Raw genomic sequence first — 20,954 nt, 5'->3', positions numbered from 1 at the left:
TAGTTGTATCTGATCTGTTTCAATTGGTATGAGAAATGTAACAAGTGTGTCAGAAAAAGGTAAAGGTGCATCGGAAGACTGCCATATTTAGACATTGTGAAGGCACCTTCCAGCTGTATTGCATCCAAGATGGCATGGCTGAACCTATATTTGAAGGTCCTTGAAAGGCACATCCCATGATTGTGGCAACTTCTGAGACTGGCTCATGTGTTCCAATGTGCTCTTATTGATGTATAACTCTTTCAATAGACTGAATCCAATATTATCTACCTTGTCAACCATTCAGTTGTTGCTCTGTTCATAATTATCTATATTATTGCAATGACACCACCAGGATATCATTATATATTAAGCTCATTGTCCAGCAACATTGTGCAGGGTCAATACTGTACTCAGTCTTTTTCGACTTGCAGGATCAAATCACATGAAAACAGTTACCTGCAGAAGCGGCAGAAGAAGAAGGACAACAAGGAGTTTGCTTTACTTGCAGCACAGGCAACCAGTAAGGCCCAAAAATAAGGTATGTTTGACTTATAATACAATGTGTAGTTTAATTTACTAATTATGGACTGTAACATTTGGATCAGAATGTTGCCAAGATAGAAAGTGACATCTGGATCACAAGGTTCAGCTGATGTCTCATCAGGCGCCATCTGGTGATAATGTGCTTCCTGCACCCACTGATCTTGCCTTGATAGGTCCAGGAACACATGGGACTGATCATAGTCCAGGCAATGCAATGAGCATCAATGGCAATTCACTCCAGCCACATATGGTGTTTATTTCATTCTATTTAAACTAATCATGGTTATAATTCAGGTTCAGACCCAGATTGCAGCATGTCAAGCAATGGTCCAGTCATTGTGCATGAAGATCTGCTTCTGCCCATTGACATCATGGCCTTTGTCACACCTCTTGATGCTACCCATCCTGATTTCGATGCCTTAAAGACAGAGTATCATCCTAATGCTTGTCATGAGCCTGTAATCAAATGTTTTTCTGCATTTGGGCATGCTCATGCTAACAACATGAGGCCATGCATTGATGATGAAGCACCATGGATTCCATTCAAATCTTGTGCAGACTTCGAGTTTGCTGAAATTGCACATCAAGCTACTCTCAACAAAGATCAGACGGACTGACTGTTAAAGCTGGTTTGGAGGATATTAGATGGCAACACTAATTTTACTTTAAGATCTCATGCTGATCTGTCGAGAGCTTGGGATCTTGCAGCAGGCCAGATGACTCCAGTGAGTGTAATATAATCATATATAATCATGTATCATTTGTAATATAAATGTTGTTTCAGTTTGAGAAGTATATTGTTCCTGTCCAGCATAAGAAGGAGGTCTTGGAGTTTGAGATGCATGCATGGCCATTATGGGACTGGACAATGGATTTGCTTAGTGAACCATTATTGGGACCGCACTTTGTATGGGATGTGTAGCACTTGTATAAACATGATGAGACTGATTACAAGCACTTTATCCATGAACTGTAGACAGCTGACCACTGGTGGTATATCCAGGTATGTCCTTATTATCATGCCACCACCCACACCAAACTGATGTTGTTTACTACTCTATTATAATAGTTGTCATTACCTAGTAATGAAGCCCCATTTGCCATCATACTATATGCAGACAAGACCCATTTGTCCTTGTCTGGCGCAGTCAAGGGCTACCCTGTTATTGCTCACTGTGCCAATCTACCAGTTGACATCAGGAACCAAGATGGAATTGGTGGTGGATGAGTAGTAGGCTGGCTACCTATTGTAAGTATTCACAAACTTGATTTGGTGCTTGGTGTGGCAAGCCAACTCCTTCTATCGCTAATAAATGACTGTTTGATAATAGGTCCCTGAAGATTCTGGAGGAGATGGAAAACTAAGCCATACAAATCTCAAACACATCGTCTGGCATGAATCATTCTTCAAGTTACTTGAGTCCATCATCTTGTATGCAAAGACAGGATTCATGCATGAGTGCCATGATTGCATCACACATTGGTTATTCCCTTTGATCCTTCTACTTTCAGCTGGTTATGAGGAGCAGTAAGTCTTTGTAGGTTAATGTTTCAGTCATTTTTACATGTTTAATGGCAGGTGCATGATGGTGCTAATATGGGAGACACACTGCAACTGCCCATGCCCTGTCTGCCTCATCCCCTCAACAAAACTATATGACCACACCATGATGTACCCTCTCTGGACTACTGAAGAAGTGCAAGCTCATGTTCAGCTGTACTTTGATGACTGAGTTGCTGGAGAAGAAGCTGTAAGGATTAGCAATTGTTTGACACCGGAAATAGCTGTTTCAATGCTTACCTTAACCACCATCAGTGCACCATCAACATTGATCTCATTCTTCATCACTATCACCCCATTCTCAGCTCGCTGTCTCCGAATCTGTCAAATCCACTATGCAATTCTCGTCATTATGTCCATAGCATACCCATTTAGATTAACACTCACTCAATCATTTCATACTCTCTGTCTACCCTACCCTGTCAGGAGTGATGCCACTTCCTTCAGTATCTGTCTTCACATAATTGTTCAGCCTGTCAATATCTGAGGACCCTTAGTATTTTGATGTATAAGAGTAGCTCATGTACACTCACTACGACAGGCAATCATACTAGTCTCCCAGTTTCCATCTTGCACTTGTTATCTAAATTGCATTGCTATATCCATTGTTTATCATCTTGCACTCAGCATTATAGTGCACCTGCGGTCACCACACCCCTTTGAACTCACAGTGAGAACCATCTAGGTTCTTACAAAGTGCTGAAAGAACAAGGTTTGAGACCTGTCAAGGTGCATGTTTCTCATATCTGTCTTTTGGGTGATGTTATTAATATGAACCATTACCAGAATGTGTTTTGGAGAGTTCCAAATTCAGACCCGCATGAAATCATTTTGCAGGATTCACTTCACTTGTGGTATATGTGATTATTTGGTAGACATAAGTTCAAAGACCTTAAGAAACACATAGAGGACCTGGGGCATGAAGCACTGAAAATGGTTGATGATCAGTGAGTCATTAATCTGTTTGTATTTCTGAGACATTTCATTTAATTATGAATTGAAGGTTTGATGCCTTTCAACAATGGCAAAATCTGAACCATTTTGATCATGTCACTAACATTTCATTTAGCAATGGAAACAAATTTCAAGACATCTCCAAGGTGAATGATAGTTACATTACAATCAGTTTCATTTGACATAATTTCTTTGATAGCAGATTTTGTATACATCTCACAATGTACTCACACATAGTAAGGACAAGACTGGCTATGGGCTCTTGTGGTGCATTGCAAGCTATCTTGAACTTGATATGTATATTTCACTTGATGTGCACACTATTGATACCATTGCAGCTGGGGAAGCAGAACTACTGGTATATCAAAAGCTCTTAGAGGTAACATTGCTTTGATTTTTAGCGCTATTATTAACTATCTTTACTGGATGACTTAGGAGTATCTTGATCTATTAGGTGATGAAAGAATGAAGAATTGGAACTTCCCAAAGGTACATGGTGGGAAGCATATATTCCACAATGTCCTAGAGAAAGGTGCTTCCTGGAACTTCAGTGCTTGACCCAATGAGAAGCAACATAGCCCTATCAAGCGCACATATTTGCACCAGACCAATCACAAAGATGTTGCTAACCAGGTATCATAATATTTTCAGTTTTCTAATCAGGTCTTTACTCAATGTGATTTGATCTTTCAGCTTTTGAAATTGAATCATATTTCCCTTGTCTCTGAGCTCATCCATAGTCACATCAACCACCTTGATGAAGAACACCTCAGATGCATTGTATCAGAGAGAGAGCTTGAAGATGATGAAAATGAGATCAAGGATGATCAGATGTTTGCAGGCCACATCCACCTTGGTTCCCCACAGCATCTCATAGGTTTTGCCCTAGTAGAGGAAGCATATAGTTCAAATTGTGCATTTGCACACTTCCAGAAGAAGTTCACCATATTCCTCAATAACTTCCTCCCTTCTAACAATATACCATTGCCTAATGGTTTGACCTGGCTAAGACCAGCAGCTGAGGATACAATCAGTTGATTTTGTTCTTATTCATGAAGTTTTGACTATATTTATGGACAGCTTCAAGAATACTGCTACCTCAAAGTAAATTACAAGTCCTTTGTTGACTAGAAATTGGCCACCAACTACCTTAGATGTAACCCTAGTTTCCATGGCCATGAATGGCATGATTGTGCACTGATACATACCCATGACAAGGATGACAATGACCAAAACATTTTTGTCCAGTTGCTGTTCATGTTTAAGTATGTTGTTGGTGAGTAGACTTTGGACCTTGCTCTAGTTCAGCCCATGGACTCCCCACTCAGTATATGACATACTGTAGATCAGGATCTGTGCTTCACTTGTCTTTGCACACGACCTGCAGCTTCATCTGAGTTTATTTCCCTTCATTCAATCATTTGGGGCACTCTGCTCATCCCTGACTATGACAGCAATACAGACTTTTTTGTTATTGACTATGTGGATACAGATATGTTCCTCTGTTCTCAAAGGAAATTCTTTTAGGTTAGTTGAATTGGTTCACTCTTACTCCTTTCCCCTACTAATCACTGACTGCAGCACTGGGAGAGGTGTCAACCTCAGTGCATCTTCAACAAGACTGTCATCATGCATTCTTCCCATGAGCTTCCATTGTCTGGTGGGGATCCTCAGGCCACTCCTTTGATGAAACCATTATCATGTACTCTTCCTGTGAACTCCCATTGTCTGGTGGGGAACTTCAGGCCACTCCTTCAATGAAACTGTTATCATACACTCTTCCCACAAACTCCCATTGTCTGGTGGGGATCCCTAGGCCACTCCTTCAATGAAACCGTCATCATGTACTCTTCCCATGAACTTCCATTGTCTGGTGGAGATGTCAGACCACCCCTTCAACAGGCCTGTACGACCAAAACCTAGGTATTCCTCTATTGGTGTTCTCTTGGGCAGATGCCTAGTTCCTTTTGTTAATCTCACTTGAGACCACTCCTGTGATGAGGCTGTCATCATGTACTATTTGACAAGGCTGCTATCACATATTCTTCGCCAAGGCTGTTATCATGTGTTTTTCACTTGCCCTTGATCTGGTATCATTCGAGCATTGACAATTTAATGTACACATCTTAATGCAATCTTAACCTGCTTAAAGGTGGGCTATTACCTCAAACTAATGACAACTTCATTGTTCATCAATGCCTCATTGTTGCACATACAGAATAGCACATTTTCTCACTACCAAATGCACCATGATATACTACATAATAAAATGGCGTGTGACATGTGTTCAGAACTTATATAAGGGACAGTGTAAACTGAATTCAGCATGCACAGCTCAAACCCTCCCTTGCTCTTGCTATCTTAGCATGTCTCAGCAACATGTACCAGAGGATATCAAAGTCATGGAGAGTGGCTCCACTGCAAGCTTTGATTCTGACTCTGACAACTTGTTATCAGATTTGGACAAGGAACTCATGAAAGTCCATACTGCTGTTGCGTCTCCACTGGATGGTGCTTCAATTGCAGACCTTCATAAGGCAAGTGCTGTGTTATTATTTTCCAGGTGTGTTGCAGGCTCTAAGTTGGTTATTCAGGTGCTCAAAACTGCACAGAAACTTCTGTTGAACATGCAAGGCCAGCAGTGGGAGCTCTTGAAGTGGAATACGCTTCTGGAGACTTCAGCAGCCAATGTTACAAACTAGGATAGTTCTAACAACAGACAACTTGATAAGAGTCAGAACCTCTGTTGAGATTTCTACACAAGACAATAAGTCAAGTGTTCAAGGTAAGCTAAGGCAGAGGGAGTGCCTCTGACTTAAGATATGGTTCAGATGACTTAAGATGGGGGGTCTTAAGTGAAGAGTGTTCCAGGTAAAACCTAGTAAGATTAAGTGTAGTATCAAGGTGTACAAGGTAGACTATGTATAGTGAACACAAGTGCTTTAGGGCAGGTGTGGGATAGAGGACAAGTCAGAGATAACAAGAATAGGCACCTAGTGATGGCAATAGTGATCATGGCATAATACAAGTGTAAGTCAGAGATAAGTCTAGTGGTGGCAGCATGCGGCATGTGACATAATACAGTGTAAGAATAAGAGAAAATGAATAGGGGTGTATGTTGACTGTAACATTACCCCTCATTTAGCAACAAAGTCACCAACTTTAGTCATCCTGGTTAGCCCAGTAAATTGGGTCAGCATCATAGTTAGAATCTAACAGATTGTTCTGCTCTTCAGTAATAGTGGTAATGGAAGATCTGTCAATAGATATCCGACTGGCAATCAGGTCATTATTCCATTTATCATTTTCAGCTATTTCTTCGGTGCAGTAGATAGCATCCTGCTTGATTTCCCAATGGGAAAGAGCTTCGTGGAAACCCAGATCAGTCCAGATCAACGGGATAACCACTTCACCCTTCAAGTCTTTACAAAAGACTGTCAAGTGACTGGGTGCATACTCTTTGCAGACTTGGCAGTAATAATCAGGGCATTTCTTGTGACAATGGCCAGTGACATGGCAGTTACAGCATACAACATTGTCAACAGTTTCTGCTTTTATGGTGGTAACGGTGGAGGATTGTGGTGGTGGTGAAGGGGATTGGGAATGTTGTTTGCGGTTTTGGATAGTTAGTGAGATGGATGGTTCTTGCTTGATTCAAGATGATCTATGTCTAGTGGGGTATCAGCAAGTAGTGGGCATGATGGGAGTAGGAGTAGGAGAAGCTGGTATGAAAGGTACAGCAGCAGGATTGAAAATATTATCCATATGCTCAACAGCAGGTGATGAAGGGATTGGCAGTGGGATGGGGACTGTGATATGCAGAGATGGGGGTCTAGCAATGGGGTTTGTGGTGATTTGTTCGGTAACGATATGGATAGCCTCTCTGATAGCTTCTTTAGTGCTAGAAGGCAGCAAACAGATTGCAGTATTGTGGATGCATATATGAAGGTGGTGGAAGATGGTTTTGTGACGATCATCATCAATGAGCTGGGCTGTCCACTCAATAAGACTGGTGGATCTAATGATGCTAATGAGAAGTCTGCTAGAGATGGCTCTGGCTTCTCCTAAGAGTTGATCTATCTCATTGGCATATTGTGGGGAAGTGATGGTGAAGAGAGAGTTAGTCTTGATTTCGTCAATGATAGTGAAGTAATCAACGAGAGATGAGTCACTGGAGAGAGTGGTTTCGGTTATGGATGGAGATGGGGTGTTTTCAGAGGTGAGGTTCATTGCAGTGGTAAGTTGTTGGAGGTGGAGTAGGCAGTGTTGCAATCTTTTGAAGGAGGAGGACATTATTTCAGAGTTATAATTGATGGGTGTTCTTATATGCTGAAAGGATGTCTGAGGCGTTACTGAGATTTCCTTCTGGGATCCATTCATTACTAGCAGAGGAATATCCTTTCCAGGATACTAGATAGCATCTTTGTTTGCCTGTGCCTTTATGTGATAGGATGGCTTTGATTTCATATTCTTCTTCGTTATCTATGACATCTGGAGGGGGATCATGGAAGTTAGGACTGTGGATTTCGGTTTCATGATAGGATGATAACTCAGAAGCATGGAATGTGGGGTGAACCTTCCATTGTTCTGGTAGTTGGAGTGTGAACATGATGGGGGATAAAATGGTGATGATAGGGAAAGAACTGTAACATTTTGGCACAAGCTTCTTTGAGGGTATCTGTGTAATCAGATTCTTCCCCAATAGCCAAACCTTATTGCCAATCTTCCATGGTTGATACTTCTGCCCATGCATTCGTTCTGCCATTTGCTGCATAGCAAGGTTGTGACACAATAATGCTTCTTCTCTGGACTTTTGAAGTAAGCGGAGTCATTCTTCTGCAGCAGGTATGGTGGAGTCAGGAAGGGTATGAGGGAGGGCCCGGGGTTCATATCCCATCATTAGGAAGAAGGGTGATGCGTTATGAGAGTCATGTTTTTGGTGGTTATGAACAAATTCTGCCATTGGGAGATGTTCTACCTAATCTTCAGGGTGATTGCAACAGTAGATGTGGAGATAAGTCTCAAGCTCTTGGTTGAGACATTCAGTCAGTCCATCAGTCTGGGGGTGATAGGCAGTAGAAGCGGCAATATCATATTTCAGAAGCTTAGCAAGGGCTTTTGAGAACTTTGATATGAACTGTGGGCCTCAGTCAGAGATAACCTTCTCATGCAGGCCGAAGTGGCGATAAACATAATTGAAAAACTTCTTAGTGATGCCTTCTGAAGTGATATTTTTCATGCAAGGGATCAGAATTACCCTCTTCAAAAGGCCATGGTTGACCATGACCATAACAGAATCAAAGCCTGCACACAGGGGAAGATCAGTGATGAGGTCAACAGAGACCTGGGCGAACAGCGATGAGGCAATAGAGGGGATAAGTACAAGTGGGGGAGTCATGGGGTGCATGTTGGATTTCATTTGCTGGCACAAGGCACAACCATCAATGTATTTGCAAATGTAGGAACCCATAGAGGGCCACCAAAAGTCCTGTTTCACAAGTTCTTCAGTTTTAAAACAACCCGGTGTGCAAACACAACAATGGCTAGACACTTGTTAAAGTGCCTAACCAAAAATATTGTTGTAGGTCGATGCTCTGCCTAGCTGCTACACTTGCAAGCAAGAACATTTGACCCTAAAGGGAATTGCTACTGAGAATGGCCGATGATACTAAAGACCCAAAAGTGCGCAGAGTGCGGGAATGTGGAAGTGCGGTTGATGAGTGGTCAATGAATGGTTGATGAGCAGTTGATGCAGAAGTGTGAGATGCTAGGGTAGGGGGTAGGGAAGTCTTATTCCAGGTATAAGGTAACCAATAGGGGCTAAAAGCGCACACTAATGGTGACTGCTCCTAAGTAAAACCTAAGGGAAGGAAATACCACAGAAGGGAAGTAAATATGAAGTAGTCACTCTAGGCACTTTATACTAGCTAAACCCTCTCAGAGACAGAAGGGACAGGACAGACAGGCAGTAGGAATATGTAAAGACATGTAATAAGACTGCAACACTTGTTACAACACACAAGGCAAGACAAAATACATACCAATGAGGTAGGATGGACAATAGACTGACACGGGACATTTGTAAGGTAGTCTGAAGGTGCAGGAAATTGACTGCAGGTATGCACGCAGCGTGGGAGTGAATGCATGGGTCCACAGAGCACAGGAATACACGTCTGGAGCGGGTTGAGTGTGGGAAAAGCGGTTGATGGTTTTGTAGCTTTCCATCACCTATATCAAAAGATGGCCATTGCAAGCCTAGCAGGAATATGATCATCACACCGGATGACCAGCAGTGGCATGGTTATGACAATGCTGCAAGATCTGATGCCAACTGGCAGGGCAGACATAGGCACAATCTTTGTAATATAGGATGTCATCCTTAATTGTCCAGTCAGAGAGTGTGGACTTCATGGGAGGAAGGGATAGCCCATCAAGGGCATCTGCAGTGGTGCAAAAGATAGGGTCAGGGTCTGTGGGATCTGGGTTTGCAAGAGTGGTTGTTAGCTCAGTATCTAGAAGTCACACGAACATAGTGTTTGGTAGCAATGTGACATCTTCATTATCTTCAGATCCAGTACCGTGATTGGGATGGCATGACAGAGCATCAGGGGCAGCAAGTTTAGTGCCGGCAACATGATGGAGCTTGATATCATAACAGGATAAAAGAAGCTGCCAATGAGCTTGGCAGCAAGTTAACTTCTGTGCAGTATGGAAGTAGAGCAGGTTCTTGTGGTTGGTAAAGACAATGACTGGATGGGGGTTTCCTTCTAAGTAGTGACACCATTCTGTTAATGCACAGACAACAGCAAGGAGTTCTTGATCAAAGATCTGGTAGTTATGTTCCACCAGGTTCAGGGTTTGTGAGAGATATCCACATGGGTGGTAAACTCCATTTTCATTGGTCTGCAGCAGCACTGCACCAGTTGCAACAAGTGAAGTGTTGGTAGCTACAGCAAATTGTTGGCTAGGATCTGGGTTTCATAAGACAGGCTGCTTCAGGAAGCATTCTTTCAACGTGGTAAACACAGAGGTGCATTGGTCAGACCAATGGAATACTGTTTCTTTCTTGGTGAGGTTGATCAGGGGTCTTGCAATGTCAGAGTAATGAGGAACAAAATTGCAATAGAAGTTGCAGAACCTGAGGAATGACCGAACTTCTTTTACTGTAGTAGGGATAGGCCAGTCACAAATACCATCAGTTTTGGCAATGTCCATAGCAACACAACTGGGGCAGATAATCATCCCCAAATATTCTACTTCCTGTGCATCAAAGGTGCATTTCTCTTGTTTCAAGAATAGACATTCAGCACAAATCCTTTCTAAGACATGATGGGTATGTGCATGATGAGCATCAAAGTCATTGGAAAAGATCAAGATATCGTCCATGTAGATGACTAGCCAACCTTTGTTGATTTCTTGCTGGAATGTTCTATTTATATATGCTTGGAACATGGCAGGCAAGTTAAAGAGACCGAAGAACATGATGTTAGGCTCGAAAAGGCCATATTCCATAGTAAACACAGCTTTCCAACAATCATCTGGGTGAATCTGGATATTATTGTAACTGGATCAGATGTCCATTTTCGTGAAGTATTTAGCACTGTGTAACCGAGCGACCAAAAAAAGAGGGAGTGGGAGGGGATAGGTGTTCTTGATTGTCCAGTTGTTAATGTACCAGTAATCTTGACATGGATGAAGGTCACCACTTTTCTTTCCTACAAAGAAGAATGCACTGGCTTGTGGTAACTTTGATTCAGAGATAAAACCCTTCTTTACATTTTCATCAATGAATGCTTTGATGGTGGTTGTTAAGGTCGCATGCTCAAGGGTGTCGGATCACAAGGGCTTGGTCTCAGCTCGTATGCTGTGCCCCTTTCCTGAGTATGTGCCCTTAATTTCTGGGGGCTAGAACAGTCATCTGGAGTTTCCAGGTTTTGACTAGGGTGGATAATGGACATCCAGATCTGAAACGTGAGATAAATCTGGTGGACATCCGGATGTTACCTGGGCAAGTGGATAAGACTAATCCGGACGAAGTCTGGACTAGAAACTAACAGAGGATGGACTACCCTTAAGGTAGAGTTGGAAATGTAGTCTAGGATGCAATCCTAAGACTTGGAATATGACAAGAGACTTATCTTGAGTCCAGAGGACACAGGAATGAGCAGGAACTAAGATAATATTCGAACTGGAGTATTTCTGAGAGTTACAGGAGGTTTATATACTGTAGGTATCATATAGAAATCAGTCAGCAAACATAAAGGCTATGTACAAAGCATATGCAGAGTCTATTAGTAAGTAGGATGGATCACAAATAATGAACACTGGAAATGAAATGTATGTAATGGATCAATAATCAAAAGGAAAACATGGTTAACCAGAGTCCAGAGACAGGGGCAGTCTAAATGGGGTTGGGCGCTGATATAGGGTTTGGATTCTGGAAGGGAGATAAAGATAGATCAGATCATTTGAGATCCAGATCTCAGATCCGGATATCTGGAGAAGTGGATTTAGAGTTGAGAGTCTGGAATGGCATATGACAGTGGTGCGTTCAGCTACAGATAATAGATAGACCTTTGATGTTTTCAGGACAAAACCAGGTTGAGTTTTGATGCAGTGGTCAATACCAGGGCATTCTGGTGGTAATTGGTTAAGACCATCTTTGGCAAAGATGTCAGCAAAATCATGGAGATAAGAGGGGACAAGTTCTTCAAATGCTTTCTTCTTCTGTTCAAGCCTGGCTGCTAACACAAACTGCTGGGCTTTGTTACTGGTTTTGATGTATTTGGTAGGGTGTGACAGGAGTGTGACTGTGGGTTTCTGTTCCACAAGACTAGTACCATCCTTGGTTAATGGGGTGTCCATGGAAACAATGGTGATAACCTAGAGCTCAGTTACATTGACAGGGTACTCAACCAAGAATTCATCATCATCAAGGTGGTAGGTGGCAAGCTCATGTACTGGAGGTGCATAGTCCTGGGTCCAAACATCATCTTTGGTGTCAAAAGAGTTGTCATCATCATTAGGGATGGGGTCAAGGTTTGGTATTACTGGGGGTGCTTCTTCATCTGGGATTTCTTTGATGGTTGCACAAGGGAGTGGTTCTAGAGGTGCTTTTGGCTGTTCTCTAATGGGAATAGACTGCACAGGAGGTGCCTTCGGCAGCACTACAACTGGCATTTCTTCTTTCTTAAGATGGGAATCTTTCCACGTCCTATCAACAGGTTTCTTGAAGCACTTTGGTCACCCCATTTTAGATACCTCTTAGGTTGATTGTTGTCTATAGAGGTTTGTACCTAAGAGGTATGTTTTCACTGGTCTCCCCAATGTTCCATGGTCCTTCCCTATTGTTTTTGTGGACCAAAAGAGGATGTGCTGCACATGGACCATAGACCATTGGGACCATGTCATGGCACATACCACAGGGTATTTTGGACCACATATCTAATGGATTTCCCCAAATATATAGGAGTGTCTGGGGTCACAAACCACCTAAATTTTCGATTTTTGCAGTAATTTTCTGTTGATTCTGATGGTGAATAGCATTAGACTACAATGAATGTTTGTGTTATATCTACCATATAGAATCATATAATGGCTGAATTTGTGAATGCAATTGTACATTGCTCAATTTAGTGTCTTGCTAGGAAGACACCTGTACATTCTGAAGTCTGGTAGTATTTGTGGTCGTATCTGTTTAGTTCTACTATAATTCAACCAATCTCTTCACACTGACAATACAAAGGATACACTGTGACAATCAAGCCTGCGCTAGGCTTGTATGATTGCATTACCATAGTTGTCTATGTGTTACCGGCATACCTGGACCTACCTTCCTTATCTGTCACTCAACCGAGCCTCTTTGACTGGTTGTCATATCCGCATATCTGGATCTCAGATCTGATCCACATCTTATCCCCCTCCAACATCTTGTCATCCAATCTGTCCACTCATCTGGTCCGGTCCACAATTCATCCGAATCCACAACCAGCGCTCATCTCCTTTTGGTAATCCCCTAACTCCGGTATTTTGGTTATCTGTATATCCATCCCGCTCCCTGATCTGTTACCTATGCTTCATTTCCATTTCATTATTTGTGATCCATTTCTACTTACCAATAGACTATCCATATGCTTCGTACATAGCCTCGGACCCTGCTGATTGATCATTCTGTTAGATACCTATAGTATATAACCTCCTGTAAATCTCTGTAACACTTCAGTTTGAATATCAACTTAGTTCTGCTCATTCCTGTCCTCTGGACCTGAGTACTGCTACTCTTGTCACCCTCCAAGACTTAGGATTGATTCCTATAGTCTATCCACATCCACCTCTGTCTATGACAGCCATTACCACTAGTTTCTAGTCTGGACTCATCTGGATTAGCCTTACAATACTTATCCTGCATCTGGAAGTCATCTGGATCCGCTACACTACCCATCCAACCCTCTGGATGTGTTAGTCTTGCCTTCCTGAAATAAGGGGCAATACTCAAGTAAGGGGCACAGCACACGAGGTGAGGCCGAAGCCCTTTGGATCCATTTAGCCTTGAGTACAACCTTAACACTGGTCTGTACCCTATGTCCACCCATGTCCTGTCCATTGGCATGTAATAGTGTGGTATAGTTGTTACATGTCTAAGTGCTGTAAATAATGTACCTTTGTCGGACCCCTACCAGAAGTACTGAATCATGGTACATTTGACCTCTGCCTTACCTTTGCCTAGGCAATTTCGTCCTTCCTAGCTACCTTCACCTGGATGCCAGGTTTACCAGTAGTATCTTTAGTCATGATCCTATGGTAGAAAACAACATTGACAAGAGTGGATATATGGAGGACATCAGCCATGGAGGCAAGAGCAGAGTATTCGCCAAGTGAGTGTCCAGTAAGGATATTAGACAGTATAGACTAACTAAGGCAGACCATATATCAGATAGGGCAGACCACAACACCATCATAGACTAATCTGGGAGGACCATATGTCATGTAGGGCGGACCACATGTTATGTAGGGCAGACCACAAAGACAATATAGCCTATGTAGGGTGGACTGCAACACCAGTATAGACTAAATGGGGTGGACCATATGTCATGTAGGGCGGACCATATGTAATATAGGGCAGACCTGCAATAACATGATCAGAATGCTGTATGGTACGAATCTATGATGTCAGTCCAGTACCCCTGCCAAGAAGATGATCAGAATGCTGTACAGTACAAACCTATGAGACCGTATGAGATAGTGTGACATACACTGAGTTACAGAGACAAGATAACCCACCCCACCCCCTTATTAAACACCTTTTCACTTTCCCAGATCTCCCCCCCTCCCTATGTCAGTCCAGTATCCCCACCAAGAAAAAATAGATGATGATTGGAATGCTGTATGGTACAAATCTATCATGTCAGTCCAGTACACCCACCAAGAAAAAATTGATGAATTGTGCAAAATGCCCCTTATTTCACACATTTTCACTGTCCCAGATGACCCCCCCTCCCTATGTCAGTCCAGTACCTCCGCCAAGAAAATCAATGATGATTGGAATGCTGTACAGTATGAATCTATGATGATGGTCCCAGACACCACGTTTGATTTTTCCCGAAGAGCAAGTATGTGGTTTACCTTGGTACTATACATTTTCCACACAAGTCCATAGCATTCCCATGCAAATCCATTCCAGACACAGACCTGCTCCTGCTCCCCCCTACTGAGAAAAAATACACCAGTTGTGCTTATTGGTATATATTCATTTTAATCTATTGGAAACCCCCCCCCCTTCAGCAGACTGATCCAAATAGAAATACTCAATATCTACCAGGCAGACACCATGTGTAATTTTTCCCAAAGAACAAGTATATGGTTTACCTCAGTACTATACATTTTCTGGACAAGTCTGTAGCATTCCTATGCAAACCTGTTCAGGACCCGGACCTTGGCAACTCATGTGGATAACTTCAACCAGTGTGAGTCACTCTCACATGACACTTTTGCATGAGGTCTACCTTACTACATTTTCACTCAGTCAACGAATACATGTGTCATGTAGCTACATGTAGCTCGAATGTACTTCATTGGTAACATGATTCAAGAGTATGAAGCTGAAACTAGAGAAGTATGAGTGAGCAGGGTCACAAGACATAGACAGATTGATATTGAAGTTTATAATGTTGCACAAGTGCAGATGTAATGTTGAAGAATATTACTGTGCGAACCACACACAGTATTGTTCCTCAACATCAGGTAAGTCTTGACAATTGTGATGTAACATAGATGACAAAACACAAACCATGAGTCATAGATTAGAACAGCATGTTTGCATAGGCATAAGAATTTTAACATGAGTCACATAAGTCACAACAAGCAAAGTATTATACTCAAATTCATGCTCATCTACAGGAGCAAATAAATGGCAATCCAGGACATGAGCAGGCTGAACATGTGAGGCATATTGGCACAAAGATGGAGAGCCCTCAGAGTAGGGCATGACTGACGAATGAGATGGCAAGTGTGTAGTGTTTTGGTTTGGAGGTCCCATGCATGCCTTTGATGAAGTGCAAACATGTGGCTTAGGATGGCTAAGGAAAGAACAACAATTAATATAACTAGCACCATAACATATAATGACAATTGAATAGTAACATACTGATGACCAAGAGTAGACCTTTGATCCATGCTTGTCCTGTCCTGCAATTTGAAAGGTATGTTGAGATTGAAAAAATAAAATAAAATAAAGATGTAGATGACATATGTGCATCCTGGCCCATTACCTATCATCCACCATGGCAGTCTCGATGTCATTGGCCTCGCTGATAGTTTCATAATCACCATGAGGTCATTTCCGATTGTCAGACTTAGAGGCAGTAGAATGGCGGATGTTTTCATGCAGACAGGTGTACTGGGATCGACCATGGGCTGCATTTGAACCTTGAGGCATAGCAGGCAAAAAAGGAGAAGATGGTGGGAGATTATCATTTGCCTGGGAGGTCACTGTTGTCAGTGAAATCATCATAGTCTGTATGCCTAGGGACAAATTGGTTGGAGCACAGAGCCCCAGAAGTGGAGTGCAAAGCCCCAGCAGCAGAGCACAAAGCCCCTTGGTTTGAGTGTGGAGCCACAAGGTTAGAGCGTGGAGCCCCAAGGTGAGAGTGCAGAGCCCCCGAGTTGGCGCGTAGAACCATACCACATGTACAAGAAACCTGCTGGTAATAAGTACAAAGATCTTCAGTTGAATCATAATTTACCAAGTTAGGATGCGAAGCCTCAGAGCCTGAATGCTCTGCACTTGCATCTGAGGTCGGAGTTTCTGCATGAATCATCTTGCCTATTTGCTTGTGAGTAATGTGGGGAGGGAGGTCCTTAATGAATTTCTCTGAATCTTTGAGACAATGTAAGATGACACCATCTGTATTGATAACAAGAGGGATTTCGAACACTTTGCCAGTGTATGAGGTGAGGTCTTGCAACTGAACTGTAGTTTGAAGATATTAATTAGTGGCTGTTTCGAATACAGGAAAATGGGAAAATGCATGAGGACTCCAACCCTGGATAGATAAGAGAACATCTGGCACCTCCACAACCACACCCTTTGTTCATTGATGCTCATTAGACTTCTTGGACTTGCCTTTCTACTTAGCCATCTTGCCTTTCTCTGCATCACTATCATCCTCATCCTCATCTTGGCCCAACTCAGCCTCATACATCTCACCAAGATGAATCCTCAAATATGGACCCACCAGGGCATGTAACTGACTTGTGGATAGTGCTTTGAGGTCAAAATCAGTGCCAGGGGGTGGAACTCCAGTGGGCCAGTCATAGATGCATAACCTTGTCGAGTACAGGACATCAAGCATTGTCATCCATCTACTATTGGAAGTCTTTAGCACATGACCAGCTTCAGCTATTAGCAAAATGTAAGTACAATGACAGTATGATCAGGTGAGAGATACCAACTGAATGCTTCGGTGATAACCATGGGTGCAACCATGCAATTTCTATCCCTATCAGATTTACTGTTGCGTAGAAGTGAAGCATTGGCGACTGGGGCAGCCGGTGGAAGAAAATTAATATTCTTGCCTCCTGCTTGCGCAGCCTCTAAGTCCTTGTACCTGTAGTATGTTAGCATGATGTAGCCTTTAACTAAAAAAAAAACCCACTTAAGAATTGTCGTGATCTCATCTATCATATGCTTGGCATTGACTCATTGAGTGTCAATGAGGGCCTTTACAATATCTGACCCTGCAAAAAAGCCAGAGGCCTGGCAGCCAGACTCCTCATCTCCTGGGTAAATCACAATACCAGCGACATGAATTCCATATGTGCAGTGCTAGTACAAAGCCTTCAGAAGATTGCATTATCAATGAATGTTAGTTACCAGTAAACATTAGTTACCAAAACAGCACTCACTGATTTTGCAAACATTTCATGGACTGCCATCATAAGACTGCATGACTCTTGAGAGGATAGATCATCAGGAGTGGCAATTGCATGATCAAAATGCTCTTGGATTTGTTTCCATAGAGCCGCATTCTTAGGGTCCTTGTGTGAATAGGTATGATAATGCTCAGCCTGCTTGGCTTTCCATGCCTGCAAGCTTGCTGAAAGGGTATGAACATAGATTGGAACAACCTTCAACACAATAACATACCTGCTTTGGACAGGTGCAGCACAGTTTTAAACCAGGCCTGATGCTGATTCCAAATGGACTCCTTGCAAGTTGCTTTCCTAGCTAATCCTGCCTCCATCAGAATAACCTGCCAATGTTTCCCAAATCGTTTGCCAATGTCAGTCGCTTCCTCCTGGACCCTCTTCCCAAAATCATGCACTGCCAAAATAGCTTCCTTAGATAGTCTGCCCACTTTGTGCATCATCTTGTCCCCATCTTCAAGCTTGTCTTCTTTGTTGCAACCCTCAGAATCATCATCATTGTTGTCTGCCTCTGCCTCTGCCCACTGCTTTGCCCTTCTGATGTCCCTCTGTAGACAGGCTGGGGAACCTCATGGGATCTGCATTGTGCTCTGCTTTCTTTCATTACTCTTCTGTTGCAGCCCAGTCACTATCAGAACCAGAGCTCTCTACAAATTTCCCCTTGTCAGAAGGTAAGTATGACTTCTGAGCACTGGATCTGCACGGGTGATGGGCTATCAATGTTACAAAACACATGAGCAGTGTACTACCAAATATATAGTGAAACCTACCTGCAGCATTCTCCCTTTCATTTGTTTGGATCACGCTGTCAGTGTTGAATGGAGCTTTTATAACTTATGTTGGTGTATGTCCTATGAATTGTATGAGGAAACTTACATGCATTGATCCTCCTTTCATTTACTGCTGCATGACCATTGGGTTCATTTGAGGATGAAACTGTAGTATGATATGTTTGGTGATTTCACTTACAAAAAAAATGTAACATGAAACCTACCTGCAACATTGACCCTGTTGTTCATTGCTATGTTGCTGCCATGCTCACCATTGGACTGAGCTGTGATAATGAAATAAGTTGATTGTAAACCATGAACGATATAACAAAACTTACTGGCTGTTGTCTCCCTTTTGTTTGTTGCTGCAGGACTGATACCTGTACCTGTGTCACTCTCATTGCGGGGAACAGCACTGTCATCCTCAAGAGAAGCTGAGGGACAAGAGTTATTCAAAGTAAAAGACAAAAGAGAAAACGAACCTTCAACTTGCTGTGTATCATTATCCATGTCATCTGCAAAATCATCAGCAGTAGTCAGAAGGTGGTAAGAATTGGTGAAGTTACTGTCAGGTAACTGGTTCTTGGGTTCCTCACTTGCATTATTGGACTTGTTCCTGATGAATGAGCACCTGGCAAAATTGGAAAAGAAAATGTCTTCCTCAGCAGATGATGTTAAAGGGTCAGAATGTTTGGACCTTGGAAGGGGATGAGGCTTAGGCTGAGTACAAGGTACCTAACAACAAGTCAGTAGATGGCAAAATGACAGTTATAGGCTTACATTGGCTGACTTTGGAGCAGAACGAGAATGTGCTTTGTTGCCATCCTTTGATGTGGAAAGCTGGTCAGCTCGAAGTGGGGCTTTTGACTGGTGTCCAGAGCAGGTAGTAAGAGGCATATTTGAGACTGTTTCTCATAGTCATGAAGATATGAAAAAGGTATGATATTGTTGAAAGAAACACGAAGTTTCTCCACAGTTTTATTGCACCGACACAAAGTCAGGTGAGAATATGCAAAAGAGGATTTCAGATTGTAAGAGCAAGTAAAAAACTAGAAATTGAGGGTACCTACAGATTGGATAGCATTATATATACCATCACAAGACCCTAAGGTGGTTAGTGGGATTTATATCGCCAAGGAAGGATTCTATTCACTTGATAATGGTTGCAGTATAAAATACCTGATTTTTCAAATGTTCAAGATGAACGGACATCAAGAAATAAAGTTACAATATAGCTTGCCTGACAGCCAAATAAAGTTGGTGCCACAGATCACACAGGATATGTGACAGTAATGAAATGGAGCCAAGAGGTTGGTAAGAAGATCTGTGATAACATTTAACATTAGACCCTACTCTAGAACATGCAGTAACCAACCTATTTCCAATAGATCTGCATTTAGTACGAGTCCCTACAGTAGAACAAGCGGTAGACTGACCATTTTGATACAATGAAGCTCCAATTGAAAGGTTCCTGAGGGATAGAACACAAAACTGACTGATGAAATTGAAAATGAATGTTGCATCAGGGATTGAGTGAATGCATTAAGGAAAAGACATTAAGGAAAGTCAGAAGAGGGAGTAGAGGAAGAGAATTAAGTATGCACTGAACTGAGATGCTTGATGGTGAAGGTCAACCTTTGAAGAAAGGATGAGCGGTGCAGACAAACCAGCAAGTGAGGTATGAGGAAAAGGAGACCCAAAAAGACATTAAGGATTGTCAGAAGAGGGAGTAGAGGACAAGAATAAAGTATGCACTTAAATAAGAGGCTCAATGGTGAAGGTCACAGCAAGGACGAGCAGTGCAGACAGATTCCAGATGCAAAGCACTCCTGTGGACAATCTTCAACCCTACTGGTGCAGCAGTGAGTGAGCAGCCAGGGCAATCTTCCAGACACATAGTCTAGGAGTGTTAGATCAGTGACATGGAGTCAACTGATCAATTTAAGTGAATGGCATGAAGCCAATTCAAAATAGATGGAACCAGAAATCCAGGTGGGTTGTTAGTCGGGGCAAAGGATAAGGGTGGTAGGATGCTGAAGGAGGATGATGGGGACGACAATGGAGATGACAGAGACGACAATGGAGATGATGGAGATGACAATGGACAATGGAGACAATGGATGGGGGAGATTGAGTAAGATTCATATGGGACTTTCCCACATTGAACTTGCAACTCACATTCAGTCAGAACTTCATTTGGGATTTTCCCACTTCATGATATTTCTCTTTTGCTACTAACTACTGTCACTGATCCTCTCTCTTCACTCATCCCCATGTCTATCATCCCCCAGGATATCCCTCAACTCTGGCCTGCATCCATCTGAACTGGCTTTGTGCCATTCACTTCAATTGATCAGTTGACTACATGTCACTGGTCTAACACTCCTAGACTACATGTCTGGAAGATTGCCCTGGCTGCTCACCTGTTGCTGCTCCAGTAGGGTTGAAGATCATCCATGGGAGTGCTTTGCATCTGGAATCTGTCTGTCCCACTTGTTCTTTCTTTTACCTTGACATTGAGCATCTCACAGCCGGTAAGGTATTCACTTGTCTTTCATTTACTTTTTACTGATTTCTTCTTACATCCTAATCCTGGCATTATTGCTCTCTTCCTGGCCAGCAACTCAAACTCCTACAACTACACTCCACAACTGACACTAGGTATGTCTCCTTTTTCAATTGTTCATTGTGTTGCACAGTGAAGATTTGTAGTACCCATC

At 42.5% G+C, this 20,954-nt stretch overlaps 3 protein-coding genes across 3 annotated transcripts; 2 read left to right on the top strand and 1 right to left on the bottom strand.

Annotated features, from left to right (window-relative positions):
• Positions 1-896: 896 nt before the first annotated feature.
• Positions 897-4,375, top strand: BJ212DRAFT_1448024 (uncharacterized protein; the record flags this gene model as incomplete). The annotated part of the gene is made up of 19 exons (XM_041338482.1): positions 897-1,090; positions 1,163-1,250; positions 1,310-1,441; positions 1,502-1,528; positions 1,595-1,700; positions 1,755-1,774; positions 1,857-2,053; positions 2,105-2,242; positions 2,758-2,815; positions 2,873-2,937; positions 2,962-3,033; positions 3,090-3,186; positions 3,243-3,419; positions 3,476-3,559; positions 3,611-3,673; positions 3,734-4,073; positions 4,128-4,144; positions 4,172-4,316; positions 4,344-4,375. 19 exons carry the CDS (start codon positions 897-899, stop codon positions 4,373-4,375), a joined length of 2,052 nt encoding a protein of 683 aa, XP_041190820.1.
• Positions 4,376-13,630: 9,255 nt separating this feature from the next.
• Positions 13,631-15,158, top strand: BJ212DRAFT_1301283 (uncharacterized protein; the record flags this gene model as incomplete). Its single annotated transcript, XM_041333109.1, has 6 exons — positions 13,631-13,649; positions 13,767-13,914; positions 14,357-14,443; positions 14,552-14,649; positions 14,963-15,003; positions 15,087-15,158. 6 exons carry the CDS (start codon positions 13,631-13,633, stop codon positions 15,156-15,158), a joined length of 465 nt encoding a protein of 154 aa, XP_041190819.1.
• Positions 15,159-16,665: 1,507 nt separating this feature from the next.
• Positions 16,666-19,131, bottom strand: BJ212DRAFT_1482864 (uncharacterized protein; the record flags this gene model as incomplete). The annotated part of the gene is made up of 12 exons (XM_041340508.1): positions 16,666-16,937; positions 16,991-17,145; positions 17,194-17,225; positions 17,444-17,634; positions 17,685-18,001; positions 18,072-18,177; positions 18,235-18,288; positions 18,341-18,400; positions 18,459-18,518; positions 18,573-18,668; positions 18,717-18,969; positions 19,015-19,131. The coding sequence occupies 12 exons, from the start codon at positions 19,129-19,131 to the stop codon at positions 16,666-16,668; spliced, it is 1,713 nt and encodes a 570-aa protein (XP_041190818.1).
• Positions 19,132-20,954: the final 1,823 nt, after the last annotated feature.

This window comes from Suillus subaureus, assembly GCF_016647635.1.
Source record: "Suillus subaureus strain MN1 chromosome Unknown BJ212scaffold_25, whole genome shotgun sequence".
Taxonomy (NCBI): domain Eukaryota; kingdom Fungi; phylum Basidiomycota; class Agaricomycetes; order Boletales; family Suillaceae; genus Suillus; species Suillus subaureus.
This window is presented reverse-complemented; position numbering and strand designations above follow the sequence as displayed.